The sequence below is a fragment of the Euprymna scolopes genome, chromosome 38, assembly GCF_053919585.1.
Source record: "Euprymna scolopes isolate OS-2025 chromosome 38, ASM5391958v1, whole genome shotgun sequence".
NCBI classification, from domain to species: Eukaryota; Metazoa; Mollusca; class Cephalopoda; order Sepiida; family Sepiolidae; genus Euprymna; species Euprymna scolopes.
In genome coordinates this window covers 24,153,877-24,172,674 of record NC_136519.1, presented here as the reverse complement: position 1 = coordinate 24,172,674, position 18,798 = coordinate 24,153,877, and the positions used below count along the sequence as shown (strand labels likewise).

General features: G+C 37.1%; 1 protein-coding gene across 2 annotated transcripts in view; it reads left to right on the top strand.

The window, feature by feature from the left end:
* Positions 1 to 3,089: 3,089 nt before the first annotated feature.
* The window catches only part of LOC145263095 (dynein light chain Tctex-type protein 2B-like), a 254,270-nt gene continuing 238,561 nt past the window's right edge, over positions 3,090 to 18,798 (top strand). The window contains exon 1 of one of the 2 annotated variants that reach the window (XM_080119995.1): positions 3,090 to 3,268. In XM_080119995.1, the coding sequence (XP_079976121.1) occupies positions 3,213 to 3,268 (56 nt within the window). In that variant the 5' untranslated portion in view covers positions 3,090 to 3,212. Of the gene's footprint in view, positions 3,269 to 18,357; positions 18,521 to 18,798 lie in introns of those variants that run through there. The other variant, XM_080119997.1, reaches the window with a different exon arrangement.

Sequence of the window (18,798 nt, the reverse complement as noted above, 5' to 3'; positions counted from 1 at the left end):
TTGATATTCTATCTCCCCTGGGATCCTCCGATCACTCAGTTGTATCAGTTAAGATAAAAATGAAATGTAATAAGTCTTCAGACGTACTTCTCCACCGTACTGTATATTGATACTCTATGGCTGACTGGGATAGCTTCCGTACATTCATATCTGATCTACCTCTGCATTCCATGTTTAAAAAGGATGTGTCCTCTATAGTGTCAGACCTGACCGAATGGTTAATTGTAGGCATATACCGATTCATACCATCCAATAGATTCCAACATAAACTTAACAGCCAGCCATGTTTCTCCCCAGAATGTGCTGCTGCTATCGCGCACAGAAATCACTTTTTCCATAGCTAGTAACGTAATAGATGCACTGAGACTAAAGCTGCTTTCAGGACTGCCAGCAACCGCTGTAAAAGAGTAATAAAAAATGCAAGAGAGCTATATGCTCAGTCCATTAAATCCAAAGTAGCTGATCAGCGGCTTGGTTCCCACCAGTTTTGGCAAATAGCAAACAGGATCCTGAACAGAAGCGTGCGTTCTATCCCAACCATCATCAATGGAGCCGAGATCATCTTGTCAGCATCAGACAAGGCCAAACTATTTGCCAAGAACTTTGCAGCTAATTCTACCCTATGCGACAAAGGCCATCAACTCCCCATATTTCCACCTATAACAGACAATACACTATGCGACATACAAATATCTGTGGATGAGGTCGCCAAGCTAATCAAGAACCTTGATTCCAGTAAAGCAACTGGCACAAACGGCATTCGAATTATAGGGTTGAAAAAGCTTCAACCGGAACTTGCCCCCATACTTACAAAACTGTTTAAGCATTGCCTTAAGAAGAAGTGCTTCCCAACACCATGGAAAACCGCATCAGTATGCCCTGTATTTAAGAATTCTGGTGATGTCATCTCCCTCTCAGTACAGACCAATAAGTCTCCTGTGTGTCATGAGTAAGCTGCTGGAATCCATATTAAATAGAGAAATAGTCAAGTATCTCAGCAAAAATAACCTTCTTAGTGACATGCAATATGGTTTCTGTTCTTCTAGATCTACAGCAGATGTGCTAATGGTTATATCTCATAGGATTAGTGAATCTGTTGATAAAGGCTTCCTTTCTAGGGCAATTGCTCTTGACATATCAAAGGCCTTCGATAAGGTATGGCATAAGGACCTACTTCACAAGATTTCCAGCTACGGTATAACTGGAAATGTTTTCTCAATTATTAAATCATTTCAGTAGTGGTAAGTTTGGGAAAATGAGTTAAAACTAAAAAAACTAGACAAAATACTGTTAGAAACTCGCTCAATATATGTTACCGTGACATAGACTGACATATATTCGGTGGGGTTTTAACAGTATTTTGCATATTTGTTATTTTTAACTGCTTTTCCCAAAGTTACCGTATCAAAGAGAGAATCGGTCGCCATTTTTAACTTTCCAATACATCGGTAAACACTGTATGTTTTTCGAGCTGAATAAACATGTCACATTAAATAAAAACACTAAAAAATATCCAATTAGGTAGAAAAGTAACTTACCTTGCCTTTGATAACATTTATTTGTTATATATTTGTTATTTTTGACAACTTTTTCGAATCTATGTGTACAGTAATACAAACGCGAGAATTTCAATAAACGCGTTAAAATCTCTCATTATGTGGACCTATCTTACTAATTTTAATCGCCATATATATTACAAACATGTGTCACTTAAAAAATTACAAAGTATCATTTTAATGTGGTGGAGAAGAAAGAAATTGTGAGGTGAAACCACAGAATAGTTATAAAACAGTAAACACCCTCTCTCTCACCCTCGTGCTAAGAATGGATTTCTAAATAATAAAGTTAATGTTTCAGCAGTCAGCACAGTCCGTATTCTGCATAAGTAACAAAGATTATGGTATGTGGCACTTCTACATTATTGGGACGAAATTTCGGAAATCGTAAAACTGAATTTCAAATGAAAACAATGGTATCTACGTATTTCTCGAATGTTTAAGATGATTATTACGAAAATCGATTAGGTAGAAAATTATTTATTCAAGAAAAAAAAAATAGAATTTGCTGAAAATGAGCGTAAGACAGGAGAATTCAAAAAGGGAGGCAATTTTCCGTTTTGATTTAAACAAGATGACGGCAATTTTTCACCTGCTAACATAAAGTTTTTTTTTTTTAATAATTCAGTATTATTCAGGTAATTTCGACTGCATAAGTTGGAAGCTACCATTGTAATTTATTAGAATTGACAAAAAATCAGTTGAAACAATTGTTTTTATCTGAACAATCCATTTATCGACCACAAAATCTCGTCCCAATTCTGTAGAAGCGCCTGGTATTTTTTTCTTTTTTCTTTTACGAGAGTACCCAGCATAGTCTAAACACCTCCAACTTCCCCATGTTAAGAACAGCTTTCGGAATAAACACCTCATAACCTTGAAAGCCGTTCTTAACAACATCGAGAGGTTGGGAGTGTTTATACTACGTTGGATACTCTCGTAAAAAAATACCAAGATTATTTTGTTGTGGGTAGGAATGGGAAATTGTCGATTACTAAATTCTTAAAATATTATTTCCACCGGAAAAACACATGAGAATTAAAGACAAAAACATTCAAGTATTTATAGAGTCACGTGACGATCGTTGTCAAGGAAAAAGTTTCATGGCAACAGAAAGAATAATGAAAACTAAAACTGAGTTATTAAACGAAACGCACCAATTACAGATTAAAAAAAAAAAACTTAATATATATTTTTTCCCCCATTTTATTTGTTAAAATTTAAACAATTTGTATTCTCTTTGAATATTTTAAGAATGTAAAAAACGAAAGAAAAGAAAAATAATTTAAATATTTGCTGGGCAAAAATGACAACGTTGTCAAGGGGAAAAGTCTTTTTGTTTCTTGACAACAAAAAATAACGAAAAGTAAAACCGGAATATTAAACGAAACGAAATCATCACAAGAGATAAAAAAATATTTTTATATTTTGAATTCCTTTTTCTTTTTTATTCTAGAGAAAATTGTATTTTGTTTTGGACTTTTCTTCTTAAGAATTTAGAAAGGAAAAACAAAAAAATTGCAACGCTCAACAAACTAAACGCAGCAACGTGTTGTTGGTTTTTCAGCCACAAAATTATTTGACATTTAAAACTTGCGCATCGTCGATCTTAGGAACTTAGATTTCATTTACACGAAACTTTTGTTCCGTTATTAAATGAAAATGTCCACCAGCAACAAATCGTACACAATTCGACCAAATTATCGCAAAAAGTAAGTAATTGAAAAAAAAAAAGAAGTCTTTTCACTTTTCTATTTTTTCTTTTTATTATTTATTATTAAAAATGAAACGATTTTTTTTCCAAATTGTATTTTTTTTTTAAACAAGCAAACAAACACAAAAATAATTGAAGCATCCATTCTTTTTGCGGAGTCTTCATAGTTGTTGTTGTTTCATCACGTTTCGGCCAACTCCTCCTTTGGCCTTCTTCAGGTAATTACGACGGGAAGAAGGTCAGATAATGACAGGGTCTCACTGGTAAACAGTAACTTTGTGACTTCCTTGAAGGTAATGGACAGAGTGGCAGAGTCCTTAGAAAGAAAGGGAATATATAATGGGTACTTTTTTTTTACACAGGCATCACCACATTATCAAGGCCAAGAGGCCACTCAAGGATAAGGGTTAAAGAGTGTACAGTAGAAATTGGACAATATAGTAATCATTAGTAATGAAACCAAGTGTTTGAGGATGATGAGGAATGTGGAATAGCGGAAGTATGAAAATTATATTTGGGTTCCACATAGACCTGTTATTAAGGAGGGAACTGGAGTGACGACAAAAATTCGTCCCGTATTCAACTGCTCCCTAAAACGTCGGGAAGGGATGTCAATTAATGACGCTGCTTACATGGGGCGTGAACTTATCTGCTAAATTATTGGATTTATTGCTGGGATTCAGGAAAAATAAATATGCCCTTCTTGGTGATATAAGAAAGGCCTTTTTACAAATTCACCTTAAGCCAGAAGAGGATAAAAACAGATTTTGTTTTTTCCTTAAAAAGGTGACAAATTATGTACTTACAGGTACAAAAAAAATATATTTGGGTTCAATTCTAGCCCCTTCATTCTGAACTTCATTTTGAAATTCCACGCAGAAAATACGCAAAGGATGCAGCATTGCAGCATCGCATGCTATTTCCAACAATTTTTATGTGGATAATCTTGTCACTACCAGTTGTGATGGAGAGTCCCTACTTGCTATTTATAATAATGTTCGTAGCAGACTGTCAGAGGCAGGCTTCGATTTACGATCCTGCAATTGCAACTGTTCTGAGATACAAGAAAAAATGTTGGAGGATGAAACTATTTCTTCTCCCTTCCCAGCCTTAGAGAAGGTATTGGGTTACCTATATGATCCTGTTCGGGACACGTTCAAACTTTCTCCCACTTTAGTGGACCCTGAGGTTAATACCAAACGGGGAATTCTTTCGCAAATATCAGGAGTGTATGACCCTTTGTCTATGCTACTCCCCGTCATGATACTGGGGAAGATCATTGTCAGTTCGACCTGGAAAAGCAAGTTATCGTGAGATGAGCAAATACCCCAAGAACTCATTAAGCTGTGGCAAACCCATGCCAAGGTCTTAAACGACTTGGGGAAGTTTGAATTTCCCAGGCGTGTATTGTCAGAAAATCAGTCTGTCGAATTTATCTGTTTCTGTGACGCGTCAAAAAACGCGTATGAATTCACCCTGTATGCAAAACAGGGAGCGAATTGTTCCCTATTGTTCACAAAGGCCAGAGTGGCCCCAATTAAGGGGAAGTCACTTCCCACATTGGAACTATTGGCCATGTGTTTGGCTCTTAAGGTAGCCCCTCAGGTTTTGGGTGCTCTGGGGCCCCTTAATATTCATAATTTTTTCCTGATGTCTGATTCCCAAGTTGCCTTCTTATGGATCCTCAATGGTAAAGGATCCAAGAAAAATATATTCATTGAAAACAGGATTGCAGAGATCAAAAAATTTTCAGAAGATATTAATATTAAATTTGGTGTTCTACCGCAAGTTTCTTTGTCGGAAAATCTGGCAGATCTTTTGACTATAGGTATCAATACTTCTAAATTTTCCCAGTTATTAAATTTCTGGATGTATGGCTTAGAATGGCTAAATAGAGATGGCATTGATTGGCCAATCTCACCCTTGCCTTGTCTAAACGAAACTAATAAAAAAATTGTATCATGTTTGTACTCTCAGGAGACACATCCTTCTGAAAATACCTTCCCGTTGAATATTACAAGGTATTCCAGCTTATCTAAGGCAATCAGCGTCTTGGAAAAGGTGTTGAAATTTTATGATTTGTTGTGTCACCGTAGTGCTTACAATTTTAATAGGGCCAAATTATTGCTATTTACTAATATGCAAATGGAGGCTTTTCCTCTGGAATTAGGTTACTTGAAACAACCATTCCGGAAAATGCCTCCCTCTAGCGTTAGTGCCTTAGGGTTATTTCTTGATAAATATGGGTTAATTAGAACCAGAGGTAGGATACAGAATTCTGATATTCTGCCCTTTGAGGTCAAGTTTCCCCTTTTGTTGGGAAAATATCATTATTTATCAAAACTGGCAATTAAGGAAGCTCATCTGAACTGTTGCCACATGGGGGTTAATTCAACCCTCAGTAAGTTAAGGCTGTCTGGAGTTTGGATCCCTCAGGGGAGACAAGCTGTAAAAGCCTTCATGCGTACTTGTACCATATGTAAAATAATAAATGCTCTGCCTTGTAAGGCACCTGCAGGGTCGATATTACCTGCTCATAGGGTGAACTTTGTTCGGCCATTCAAACAAATCGGTGTGGATTTCACCAGTCAATTTTCTATTAAAGTTGCAGGGGTAGAAGTTAAAATGTACATATTACTCTTTACATGCATGAGTTTATGTGCAATTCACTTGGAATTATTGCTGGATATGAGCACCCGATCTTTTATGCTGGTCTTTGTAAGGTTTACTAACTTATTTGGTATCCCTACGGATGTATATTCCGATAACGCAAAATCTTTTGTTGCGTCTAGAATATTGTTATCGAACGTGCTTGAATCAAACACGTTGAAGGAACAAGTTAAATCCATACACATCGCCTGTCATACAATTCCCCTTTACTCTGCCTGGCAGGGGGGGGGGTGCTGGGAGAGACTTATTAAAACTGTCAAACAATGTTTGAGGAAACTGTTAGGCAGAAGAAAGTTGGATTATTTTGAATTTCTGACTGCACTTTCTGATGTGCAAAAGGCAATAAATGACAGACCCTTCACTTATATTGCTTCTGTCGACAAAGACTTTAGTATTTTAACTCTGAATCATTTTCTTCAAACAGGATGTCAACCTCGTTTGCTTATTAATAATTATGATGCTGAATTATGTCCTGACCCCACCCCCATCCCACTCCAAATAGGACCGCCTTATTACATTCCCTCGAAATGAGGAATAAATTTGTTGAAAAATTCAATCGTATCTGGCATAATGATTACCTCTTGTCATTAACAGAAGTTGATGCCAAAATCGGGAGCAATTGTGCCCTCAAGTTATCTGTTGGAGAGATAGTACTTATTAAGACTCCCAACAAAACCAGACAATTCTGGAGTCTTGGTAAAATAATCAAATTAATGACTGGAAATGACAATAAAGTTTGTTCTGTGGTTGTTCTTAAGGATGGGTGCGAAAAGGTTCATTCCTTAAAAAATCTTGTGCCCTTGCAAATTAAGGGTAATGATGATATTGCATCAACTGAGTTTATAGAAGAAGGAGGTCCCTTTTTCTGTCCAACCTGTTCTGTTCCAAATGATGGAACATCGCCCATAGTGTGCTGCAATTCTTGTGACAGCTGGTATCATTTTAGCTGCATAGGAGTTGATCATCAAGATACCTTAGGGGAGTGGTTTTGTTCTAATTGTAAGGATGAGGCTCCTCAGGTCGGTCCATATAGTGGAAATTAGCTAATGTCTGGATGCATGGAAAGTTGAAGTTTGAACTGAAAATTGACAACAGACAATGGCACACACATATTAATATTAAAAAGAATTATTGAATTAAAATTGTAATTAAATTGTATTGTGAAAAAAGTAATGATCATCCATTACTTTTTCCTCTCCTCCTTGGCAGTGTAATATTAAGAACATTTATTGAATTAAAGTTATAATTTTGAATCTCAATTTAAATTGTCAACAAATAACCATATTAAGTTAATAAATTAAACTGAATAAAAAAAATATTGTAATTATAAAATTGTCTGAGTTAAGACTTATGTTTATTGGATTTACTTGTTATTCGTTGTTTATCCAACCGTTTTATTAATTAACTTGTATTGGGAAAAAAAGTAATGATTATCGATTACTTTTTCTTCTCCTCCTTGGCAGTGTGTGAGAAATTCCATAACCAACGCCATTTTGTTGCCCGCCTAACATGATTTGCTAGACGGTCTTTGATTGGTTCAATTTGAATGCGCCAGGTTGGCGCCAATTTTGTATTACATGTGCGTTATTTTTCAGTCTGACATGAACATGGAACAGTAAAGGACTCACACAGCGGTGCTTCATCATAGAGTGCCAGGATTTACCTTCATTGGACACCATGCAGTGAGTGGATGAAGGACATTTCTCTAAATACAGAGACAACATAATCGCTGAACTTATTTTACCCAATGAGGATATTCTACAGTGTTCGGCTTGATATATTTGATTATGGGAAATTATTCCTATTTCTTTCAGAGACTACATGGTCCCAAAATATGCCATATTGGGCGACAATATTCCTGCCGTGTTCAACCATGTACAACATGGATCATTCTAAAAGGAAACCTGAACTAACATTCCCACAGAGGAATCATAACTAAAGGCTCCATTGCAATGGATAGCAAATTCAGCCACTGTTTTTGCAAGGGACTTACCGTGACAAAAGAACTTTCATTTCTGATACATCTTGAATAAAATTTGAGTTAAAGGTATGGCTTTGTTTGTGGAATTTCATTTGCTATCTGCAGGGAGGAAATTGGTTGTGTAGGGAAGAAATTTCTTACACCAAATAAAAATACGATTTTCAGCATGTCATTCATTAGAAAAATAATATTTAAGGTAATTGTGGCCTGGTTGACCAACACAAAACCTACCTTAAAAAAACTTGTTTTCGTGGGGTTCTCGGGTATGCTGAAAACGAATATCGCATTTGAATTTTCCGCAAATAAGTAATTTTCCAGATATTAAGCAATGTAATTCTTTGTTATAAGTGGTGGCCATTGTTGTACCTGCAAGCGCGCATATTTTTACTGTGCACACATAGAACAATGACCACCATTTATAACATAAAGAATTATATTGCTTAATATTCGGAAAAATACTTATTTGCAGAAAATTTAAATGCAATATTTTATCTTATAAGTGGAAGCCATTGTTTTATGCGCATGTATTTTTCTAATTAAAAATGAAAATGTTAACTCTTCATTATCTTGAAAATTCATTATGTCGTTTCTGTTTTGAACAAATATGGCTGCCACGTTACATTACTACATGAAACACGCGGAAAAATATCTTTTCAGTATCGTGAAAACTAGTTGCTGGCACCAATTTTAAATGCGATATTCGTTTTCAGCACAGATGAAAACTCCTAGAAAACAAGTGTTTTTTGTTTTTTTTAAGGTAGATTTTGTGTTAGTTTGCCAGGCCACAATTAACATATTTAAAGTTTAGTTTGATTTTTTTTCAATGACTTTTTTAGTGCTTGTTTGGAATAATAACGAAAATCGAAAAAGTTAGTGCTTGTTTGGAATAATAACGAAAATCGAAAAATTTAGTGCTTGTTTGGAATAATAACGAAAATCGAAAAATTTAGTGCTTGTTTGGAATAATAACGAAAATCGAAAAATTTAGTGCTTGTTTGGAATAATAACGAAAATCGAAAAATTTAGTGCTTGTTTGGAATAATAACGAACATCGAAAAATTTAGTGCTTGTTTGGAATAATAACGAAAATCGAAAAATTTATTTACAAATAAAAGCAATCTTATTTACTTAATTGTCATGCCGAAATTAGTAACATATCCAAAACTTACAAAAAAGTAGAAGACGAATTACTAATGAAATTTGCATTTGAAATAAATTTTGAGTTTTATTTAAATAATAAACAGAATAGTTTATAGGATATGAGGTGTAAGTCAGTGTTCACTAATTCATAATCGGGCTCTATCGATTCTTAAGACCAAGGTTACAGGTGCAGGAATCTCTAGAAGTCGAAAGTAGTAGTATATCACTAGGAACGTTAAAAGTAAATTTAACGAGATCTTTGATTTACAGAAGGTTTCCATCGAATCACATCCACACCCATATAAAATAAAAAGACGTGAATAACTTTGGAAAAATAACAACATCCGACAAAGAACTCGAGATCGCTGTATTGAGATGAAATAACATTTATTTACGTGTTTAAGAAACATTAATTCAAACCATTCCAACGTTAAGGTTTTTGCAACAAGTTTTTATTAGTCTTTGCTAATAAGTATTTTGTGGAAAAAGGCATGAAGTTTATGATTACTGATTTTCATGAACAGAGGGACACGCATGGTTATTTTCTGGACGGAAAATAAAGCCATTAACTACTTAAGTGATATGTGTGAGTGAACATATGAAAACAGCAGTTCGAAATAGCATTGGTGAAAAGAAGGAATAACTCGTGTTCGATATGGTAACTTTCCATGTTGAGAATTAAAGATACACAATGTGCGGAAAGTCATGTTAGGTGATTTAACGCCCCACAAAAATGGAGTCTCTTAGACACAAATTGAGCTGGCGAAATCTGAAGAGAAAACTGATTTGATTTTCGTGGGCCAAATTTTATATAGGCGAGTTCTAGAACATTCCAGTCTGTCTGTTGTATCACTGTGCGTGAAATGCAATATAGTTCCTAGAATGTGTATCGATGTCGTGTCGTTACGCATTCTGATATCCGTTGGCATTGAAACAGTGATTGCTATGAAAATGTTTCTGTTGAAGATTTGTTTAAGCTATCTGTAGCAAATGCTACAAGTTCTTATGATAGCAGGGGAAGTAACTGCAGTAACGCTGCAGCGTGAAAGTAAATGTTTTTGTTGACTTGAGGGTTTAGTAGATAACATTGCTTTTAGTTGAAATTCAGTTTTTCGGTTTTCATTACAATGCTGAAGAAGCACCCTATTTTCATTTTAAATTCTCATATGCAAAATAAAAGTTCGTCAACGGATATTGTTTATTAGAAATAACACAGAAAAGGGCAACTTGACTAAAGCTCTTGATCGAGTTAGCATCCTTAGAGGAATATGTACTGTAACAATACTTGTTCCTATTTACAATGCCTCCCCACGGGACAGAGTTAGACACCAGGGTCGTTTTTTAACGTGGAGAAAAGGAACAAAAATAAAAATTGTCTCAGTCGTGAAGGATTTCTCCTCTACTGACAGAGAACAAGAAACTGAAGTGCAACATCTGAAGAACAGATATACTTGTTATGTTATACTATGTGACTGCAACTATTCCGTTTACTTAGTTCTACCAATCTGTGTATTTCAGATCTTCATCATTTGTGATGTCATCCTGAAATGGTATCAAAATAGTGTATACTTATCTATGATGAAGATCAATAAGAATAAAAAAAGACTGTTCTTTTTACTGCTGCAAGAAAATGGGGAACAAATTGTGAGAAGGGGGGGGGGTCCAAGAAAAACGCGCACTTCTTTAGTCGATTAAATCTTAAGTCTTTAATCGATACAATCGATTACTTGGGACACCTCACTGTAATAATAACATGACAACAACAAAGTTCGTCTTTTTATCGACTGGCATGTTGCTGCCATGGCTGATACTGGTTGTCAAAGTTGCCTGGCCATTGTCAAGGTGATCCATCAATTGGAACTGAGAAAGCATGACCTCATTCCTGTCACCATGTGGATGCATGTTGCCAACAATAAAGGTATCAACATCCTTGGCGCAACAGTTCTCCAACTATCCAGCAAAGACCTTAAAAGCAACAGCATATAAACATATCAGATAGGTAATGTTACTGACAATGCGGATGAATTCTTTTTTAGCACGGAAGCTTGTGTTGTACTTGGTCTGATTATCGAAAACTTTCCCACAATTGGTGAGGTGACATACAACAAAAACGATGCTGTCAGCACTGCAGATGCTAATGCAGGAAACTCTCATGCCAAGAACCTCAATGATGTTGGATGCAACTGTCCCAAACGCACACTGCCACCATCAGTTCCTTTAAGTCTTCCCTACCCTGCAACTGAAATACATCGCAGAAACTGGAGGAGTACTTACACGATTTTAACAGCACGAATACATTCAACACATGTGAGCACCAGACCCTTCCCTTCAAGGGCCCACCCATGAAGTTAATAGTTGACTCTGATGCTACACTCATGGCCCACCACATGTCTGTCCCCATCCCACTGCACTGGCAAGACGCAGTAAAGGCAAGTTTGGATCAAGACGTGAGACTATGAGTCATCGAACGAGCCCCAATTAGTGATCCATTAACGTGTTGCCAGACAATAGTCATCCATGCAAAACAGAATGGAAAACCTCGTTGTACTGTCGATTTCCAACCTCTCAATGCTCCAACGTTCATGCGGCAAGAGAGACCCACCACACCCAATCACCATTCCACCAAGCTAGGTCTGTGCCTCATGGTAAAAAAAAAGACAGTGTTCAATGCCTGGAACGGTTAACATAGTGTGCCAATCCGTAACAAAGATAAAAATTTGGCATGCTTGGAAGAATTCCCAGCATCGAAGAACATCACAGACAGGTGCTCATAGTTTGGCCGCACATGGAAAAAATGTAATAAAAAAAAACAAAAACAAAAAAAAACCATCTCACAACTTTCATTACCCCTTGGGGAAGATAGAGATATTGATCTACCCAACAGAGGTACATTGCCTCTGAGGATGGCTAAAAGTGGTGCTTCAACAAGATTGTTGCTGATATGCCACGCAAGATGAAGTGCGTTGATGATGCACTCCTGTGGTCAGACAACATTAAAGACACCTTCTTCCAAGTATGCCAATCGCTGGACATTTGTGGCAGAAATGACATTATCCTCAACCCTGAAAAGTTTGTCTTTATGCAGGATATTGTGGACTTTGCTGGATTCGAGATCACACTCAACAGTGTTTCGCCATGCAAGAAATAGCTGCAAGCTATCTCATAATTCCCAGCATCGAAGAACATCACAGATAGGTGCTCATAGTTTGGTCAGGTGAACCAGGTGTCATGCATTCAGCATGGTGGACAGAATGCAATCATTTCACTAGTTCCTGAAGCCGGGAATGCCATTTGCATGGAATGCCCACCTTGACAACCTGTTCCTAGAGTCCAAAGCAGTCATACTCAGTGAGATTGAGGAGGGCGTCTGTATCTTTGACAAGTCCAAGACCATCTGCCTTCCACTGAATGGTCAAAGAATGGTATTGGATTTTGGCTCTTCCAGAACCACTGCTGATGTCCCAAAGCAGAGCCTTTCTGTTGTCAATAGGGTTGGAAGGTCACCCTTGTTGGCATCCGTTTCACACACTCAGCTGAGTCACGTTATGCTCCAATAGAAAGCGAGGCGGTGGCGGTGGCTGATTGAAGAAAGTCAGGTACTTTGTTCTTGAATGTGATGAGATTACAATAGCCGTGGACCACAAACCACTACTGAAAGTGTTTGGCAACAGATCACTTGAGGACATATCCAATGCTTGGTTGCGCAACCTGAAAGAAAAGACCTTGCGCTACAGGTTTTACGTGATCAGCATTCCAGGTGCCAAACACCATGCAGCAGATGCTGTCTTTCGCTATTCAACCAGTGCTCCCCAACCCAAAAAGATGCCATTGGTGGATGACATCAATTCAATACGGTTGACCATTTGGGACAGTGACGAAAACATGGTGAGATTATCCAATCTGGAATGCCAGAATCCCGCAGTGCATTTCCTGTGTGAGTACCATCAGTTTCACAAGGATCTTTACATGGTTGACGGTGTTCTTGTATACAAGCCGTGTATTGTCAGTCCCCCTACTCGGAGACGAGACATCCTTGGTGTACTCTATTCTGCACACAAAGGCATCTCATCATAGATGAGATGTCAAGAACTGAAGCATTCATCTGGCCTGGGATCACCCCAGCTGTCGCAGCCACCTAAAACAACTGTAATCACTGCAACTGGATGGCGCCCTCCCAACCCAGCTCACCGCTGACACCACCTGTCTCTCCAGCCTACCCCTTTCAGTGTGTATATGTTGACTTCTTCCACTACAAAGGTATCAACTATGTAGTCGTTGTTGACAGATACTCCAATTGGTCCATATTACAAAGAACCTTTAGTGGAGCATCTGATCTAATAGATTCTCTCCAGAAAACGTTTGTCACATTTGGTAAACCGGACGAGCTGTCTTCAAATGGAGGACCCGAGTTCACTGCATCAGCCACCAGGCAGTTCCTACAAAACTGGGGTATACATCATTACCTATCATCTGTTGTTTTCCTACACACCAATTGCAGGACCGAGGTTGGCGTCAAAACCATCAAACGACTGCTCACTGATAATACTGGTTCAGATGGAGAATTCAACACTGATGCAATCCAGCATACGAGACTGGAACAAGGACACCAAACTATCTACTGCCATGTACGTCTTCGGTAGGCCCATAAAGGACTTCATACCCATTCTACCTGGCCATTACAGACCACATGACACATGGAGCGACACATTATTGTCATGGAAGGAAGCCCTGAGAAACAGGCATAGGAAGTCTGCCGAGTTACTTGCTGAACACAAAATATCTACCAGCTCTGTTTGTGGGGGATTTGGTCAGAATCCAAAACCAAACTGGCCCCCAACCACTCAAATGGGACAAAACTGTTCAGGTGATCAAAGTACGCCAGTATGATCAGTACGTGGTATGCGTTGATGGATTGGGTAGGGTGACTCTCCGAAACGTAAAATTTCTCCAGAATTATATCCCCATCTACACTTCCAGAGATAAACTCATGATTGACAGCAACTTGATGTTCCAGCAGAAGCCATCAACCCAAGCCACACCCACATCTGGTCACCACGCTGCTACAACAACCAAACAACCACATGATATCATGCTACCTAATCATAAACAACACACCTTTGTTGCCACCACGCCAACACCGGTGCATGACACGCATCTTGAGAGAGGTGAACCAGATCTAGAGAAGTCAGTGCTCGCACCTAGCAGTGATGTTAACGACCAGCCAATGACCTCCCCATCACTACAACAAACATCATGTGAGTCGTCACCACCTATGACGCCGTCAGCTCTAACAAGCCCCAACCAACAGCAGCTAGAGACAACCGTGTCTGCCAGCAGAATTGTGACACAAGGTGCTTGAATTGAAAAAAATGAAGCTGCTATGGCTGAAAGATTATGTTTGAACAGTTGGGGGCAGAATAATCCCTGGGCTAGAGGGCAGTCTACCCAGTGAAGGCCCATGACGTATTTTTGTTTCTTTCTCTTTCACTGTTTCTTGACCAGACAGTGTGAATATTTTTGTGTGTTCACCTACGTACATTGACAGTTATCTACAATCAGTCCTTGTCCCATCCATCAGAGGATGTACTAATAACTTGGGGGGGGGGGAGATGGAGAAATATGTAACGTTTGTTATGTTGTATGACTGAACTTGTGGGAACATGGTGAGAATTAGCAGCGAACTGGATGTTAACGTATCCACCATGAGAGACAAAATGAAAAATCGTCTTTTGCACATGGCTCCACGCATCGCTTCCACTTGGGAAGAAAAAAATAAGATAATCACAAAATAGTTATCGACCAATGGCAGAGCTCCGCGCCTAAAATAAACACCTCTAATATCACAGTCACTGGGAGCCGGTTTGCCACTATAAAACGAGGGATTTTAGGGAACCAGAGGAGAGAGGAGGAAAAAGAAGACAAAGACGCCGGGCTGCTAGCTGCTGATGAAAGAAGTCACCCGCTTTCCAGTTACAAGCCAGGACATGCATCACCGACAGCAGGATAACCGGCCTACCCCTACCACATCTATCGTCTAAAAGATAAGTTATGTTTACGAACATTCATTCCTTGTCAATTCATACATAACTACAAACGTTTTACGAACATTCATTCCTTGTTAAATCGTACATAACTGAAAACATCCTACGAACATTTCACCGTAATACAAACTGTCAAATATCTCCATCGGACAATCCATTCTTCGTTAAATCACATTCCATCCTACAAACACTTTGCCTCTTCTAGTACAAGTTGTTGGTAGTAAATAAAATCGGTTCTCAACCTTCAATATTTGTCTGTCTTTAATTTTATGGAGTCAGAATCTACACACTTCTAACGTTGTTCATTTCATGTATTCTTTGTTGTGACCTCTATGGCATCCTTTCCCACCCCTAATCCTTTTATAATAACCCAGGCCATAAACTACTTAGTTCTACCAATCTGTGTATTTCAAATTTCCATCATTTGTGATCTCATCCTAAAATGGTATCAAAAATAGTGTATACTTATCGAGACCTTTCCTTTCTATATTATTACTGAAAAATACATTGGCTGTATACTTACCGATTATTTTCTTGCTCTATAGTTTTATTTTCAATGTTTTGACCTTATTATCTCTGAAAGTCTTTGTATCGTTTTTTTTTGGTACTTATACAAAGATTAAACAAGGGAGATAAATCATGAAACAAAAGAAATTTTTTAAAATTAAGTTGTTAGGTGAAAGTACAGAATAGTTACAAAATGCACCCCCTCCCTATGTTAAGAATGGCTGTCTAAATAATAACTTTATTAGTTCAGCGTGGTACAATAAGTGCATATAAGTAGGATACGTTTTTTTTTTTCAGGTTACCATTTGGAATATGATGTTTTTCCGACCTCTTGTTACAGTATTTGCCCCGCCTTACGGAGTTATTTATAATGTTATTTGATTATATACATGTGTATTATATACTGTACTGTATTTTGTTACTAATTTTTAATGCCATATCCTGGGGTTCTCCTGTACCGATTTGGTTAAACAACAAACAGCAAACACAATACTTTAATTAAATTGATTAAAATTTGAATAATTTCCAGTTTTTTTTTTTTGGTAAATTTCTATCAAAAAATATTTTTAAATAAAAAAAAAAGTAATTTAATTAAATAACGAACACTAAGCAATCATTTAAAGTAATCTAAAATATGCTTTCTAAAATAAGCAATTTGAGTTATGTCCCCTCTTTCAGCAATCTTATTTTAAAAAAATCAATCTGTTGACTTTGTTTGTACAAGCCCCCGTGTTTTTTTTCCAGCTGAAAAAGTAAAACCAAATGTCCCCAATTATTTTTTTACAAGGTAGTCACCGCTTATCAAGGCTCGAAAGCCACACGAGGATAAAGGTTAATAAATGTAAGATGATGGTGTAGTAATCGTTAATGGTGTAAATTGGGTAGAATTTGATTATTTATGGGGACGGCTCAACAAGAACTTGTTTACATTGGATTTGAAGGCTACCATGTTGTAGTCAACCAGGAAGCAGGTCAGTGGAATAGTATTCCACAGGTTTGAAGTTCATTTTGAACTCAAAACAAGATAGGGCGTGCTGAGTAGCTCCTGCCCAGATGTGGCAACAGTACTCCATTTTAGGACGTACTTGGCTCTTATACAGATAGAGAATTGCATCAGCAGTGAGATATCTACTGGAGCGATACAATGATTCAACCATTTTTCCAGAGATCTTGGCAACAAATTTGATGTATGTGTTCCATTTCAGATCTGGAGTGAAGGTCAGTCGCCGAAGCTTGTCAAGACATGCTACTTCCCTCAAAATTAGAGCCATTCATTTCAGGAGAATATCACTTTACAATTGATTTTTTCTAAGTATTCTAACCACTGTGTCACGGGTTCAAAATACACCTGAAGAAGGTCAGAGGTTACATCGACCGAAACATTGTGCAAATAACACTCAAGATGAGAATAGTAGTCCAAAGATTTCAAATAATACGAATAATCAACCCTCATCCAAAAAATTCAGACTTCTTTACCCAAACACGTGTCGTACTATTAACGTTTAATAACCTGAAAGTAACCTTTATATTCTTATTTCTTATATAAAAATGTTTTCTTAAAACTCTGCTATCTGGTGACCCGTCTATTATTTGTGACTTGTGTACTACTGCAAAGGTACAATTCTTTTGGTTTTCAGTTTTGAAGAGTGCATAGCAAGGGACAAACAAATGCAATTTCAGGACTTAATTGAAAATCTCACAACAATAAATGGCTATTTTTTTTTTTTTTTTTTTTTTAATAAAGTTAAGAAAATTATAATAACACAAAATACAATTTTTCTAACATAAATTAGAAATTTATATATTTATTTATTTTTGTGTAATAAGCCAAAATTCTGAAATTTCGAATGCATGTTTTTTTTTGTTTTTTTTAATAAAGTTAAGAAAATTATAATAACACAAAATACAATTTTTCTAACATAAATTAGAAATTTATATATTTATTTATTTTTGTGTAATAAGCCAAAATTCTGAAATTTCGAATGCATGTTTTTTTTTGTTGATAAAGTTTTTGTTACACATTTACTGAATTAAAATAAATATAAGAAACTTATAAACACAAATTAGTTTTCTGCCCCTGATGTATGCTTGTCTGCCCTTGCTATGCACTCTCCAAATGTCTCAACTGAAAACCAAAAAGTTGTACTTCCACACAAGTGCACAAGTGCCTATTTTTTTAATGTTTCGTTTTATCATCCATGCATATACAATATATATTTTTCATTTTCTTCTTTCACTGAAAACTTTTATATATCTATTCATGTGGTTCTTGGCAATGTACAATGACGCTCCACGATGGCTTCTGCCAAAGTCAGCGACTGCTATAGTTAACTAAATTCCTGTGTAAAAAAGAATAATGAAAAACGTATATTAATAATGATGAAAAACAAAAGTTTTTTTTCTCTCAAGTTTTATTTTAGCCCATGTGTTAAAGGGTCATGCAAATGTGGGTGACTGGCTTGACGAGGTTATAAAACTGGAATATCATCTCGTTGTGACTTTATGTGACAAAAATGTCCAATAATGTGAGCTGTCATGATAAAAAAATAAGTTGGTCTGTCCCTCCCTTTTTGGGCCAGCTCATCGTTACAAGCCCCCCCCTCACACACACACACACACACACACACACACACACACACACACACACACACACACACACTTTCATTATCTCTCTCTTTTTTTGTCTCTCTCTCTCTCGTTTCTTTTTTCTCTTTTTTTTTTCTCCTTCCTTCTTTCTCCACCCCTTGCTCTGCCAAGGACAGAAGACCGGTCGTCCAGTAGGGAGTGCTCTTTTCTGAATCGCTGTCACAATACAAACAAAAAAAATTATTTTTCTTTTTTTTGCATTTCGCTTTCTTCATTTGTTGTGGGAAATTAAGTGATACAAACCTCAAATGACATTTAACTGGAGGTAAGCTGCTCTCTTCATTTCATTTACACGTTGGCTAGTAACAAAGTGTAGTATCTGTTCTGGTACTACACTTCACCTTTTCTGTCCTCGTTCAGTGGAGGGGAAATCCTTCATGACCAAGTCAATTTTTATTGTTGTTCCTATCCAGAGTTCCCCTTTTTTTGGAGAGCTGGATTTTCCTTACATTAAAAACCGACCTTGTGTCTAACTCTGCCCTCGTGGGGAGGTAAGTAAATAGGAACGTATGTATGGTAAAATTAATACAATTATCTGATAAT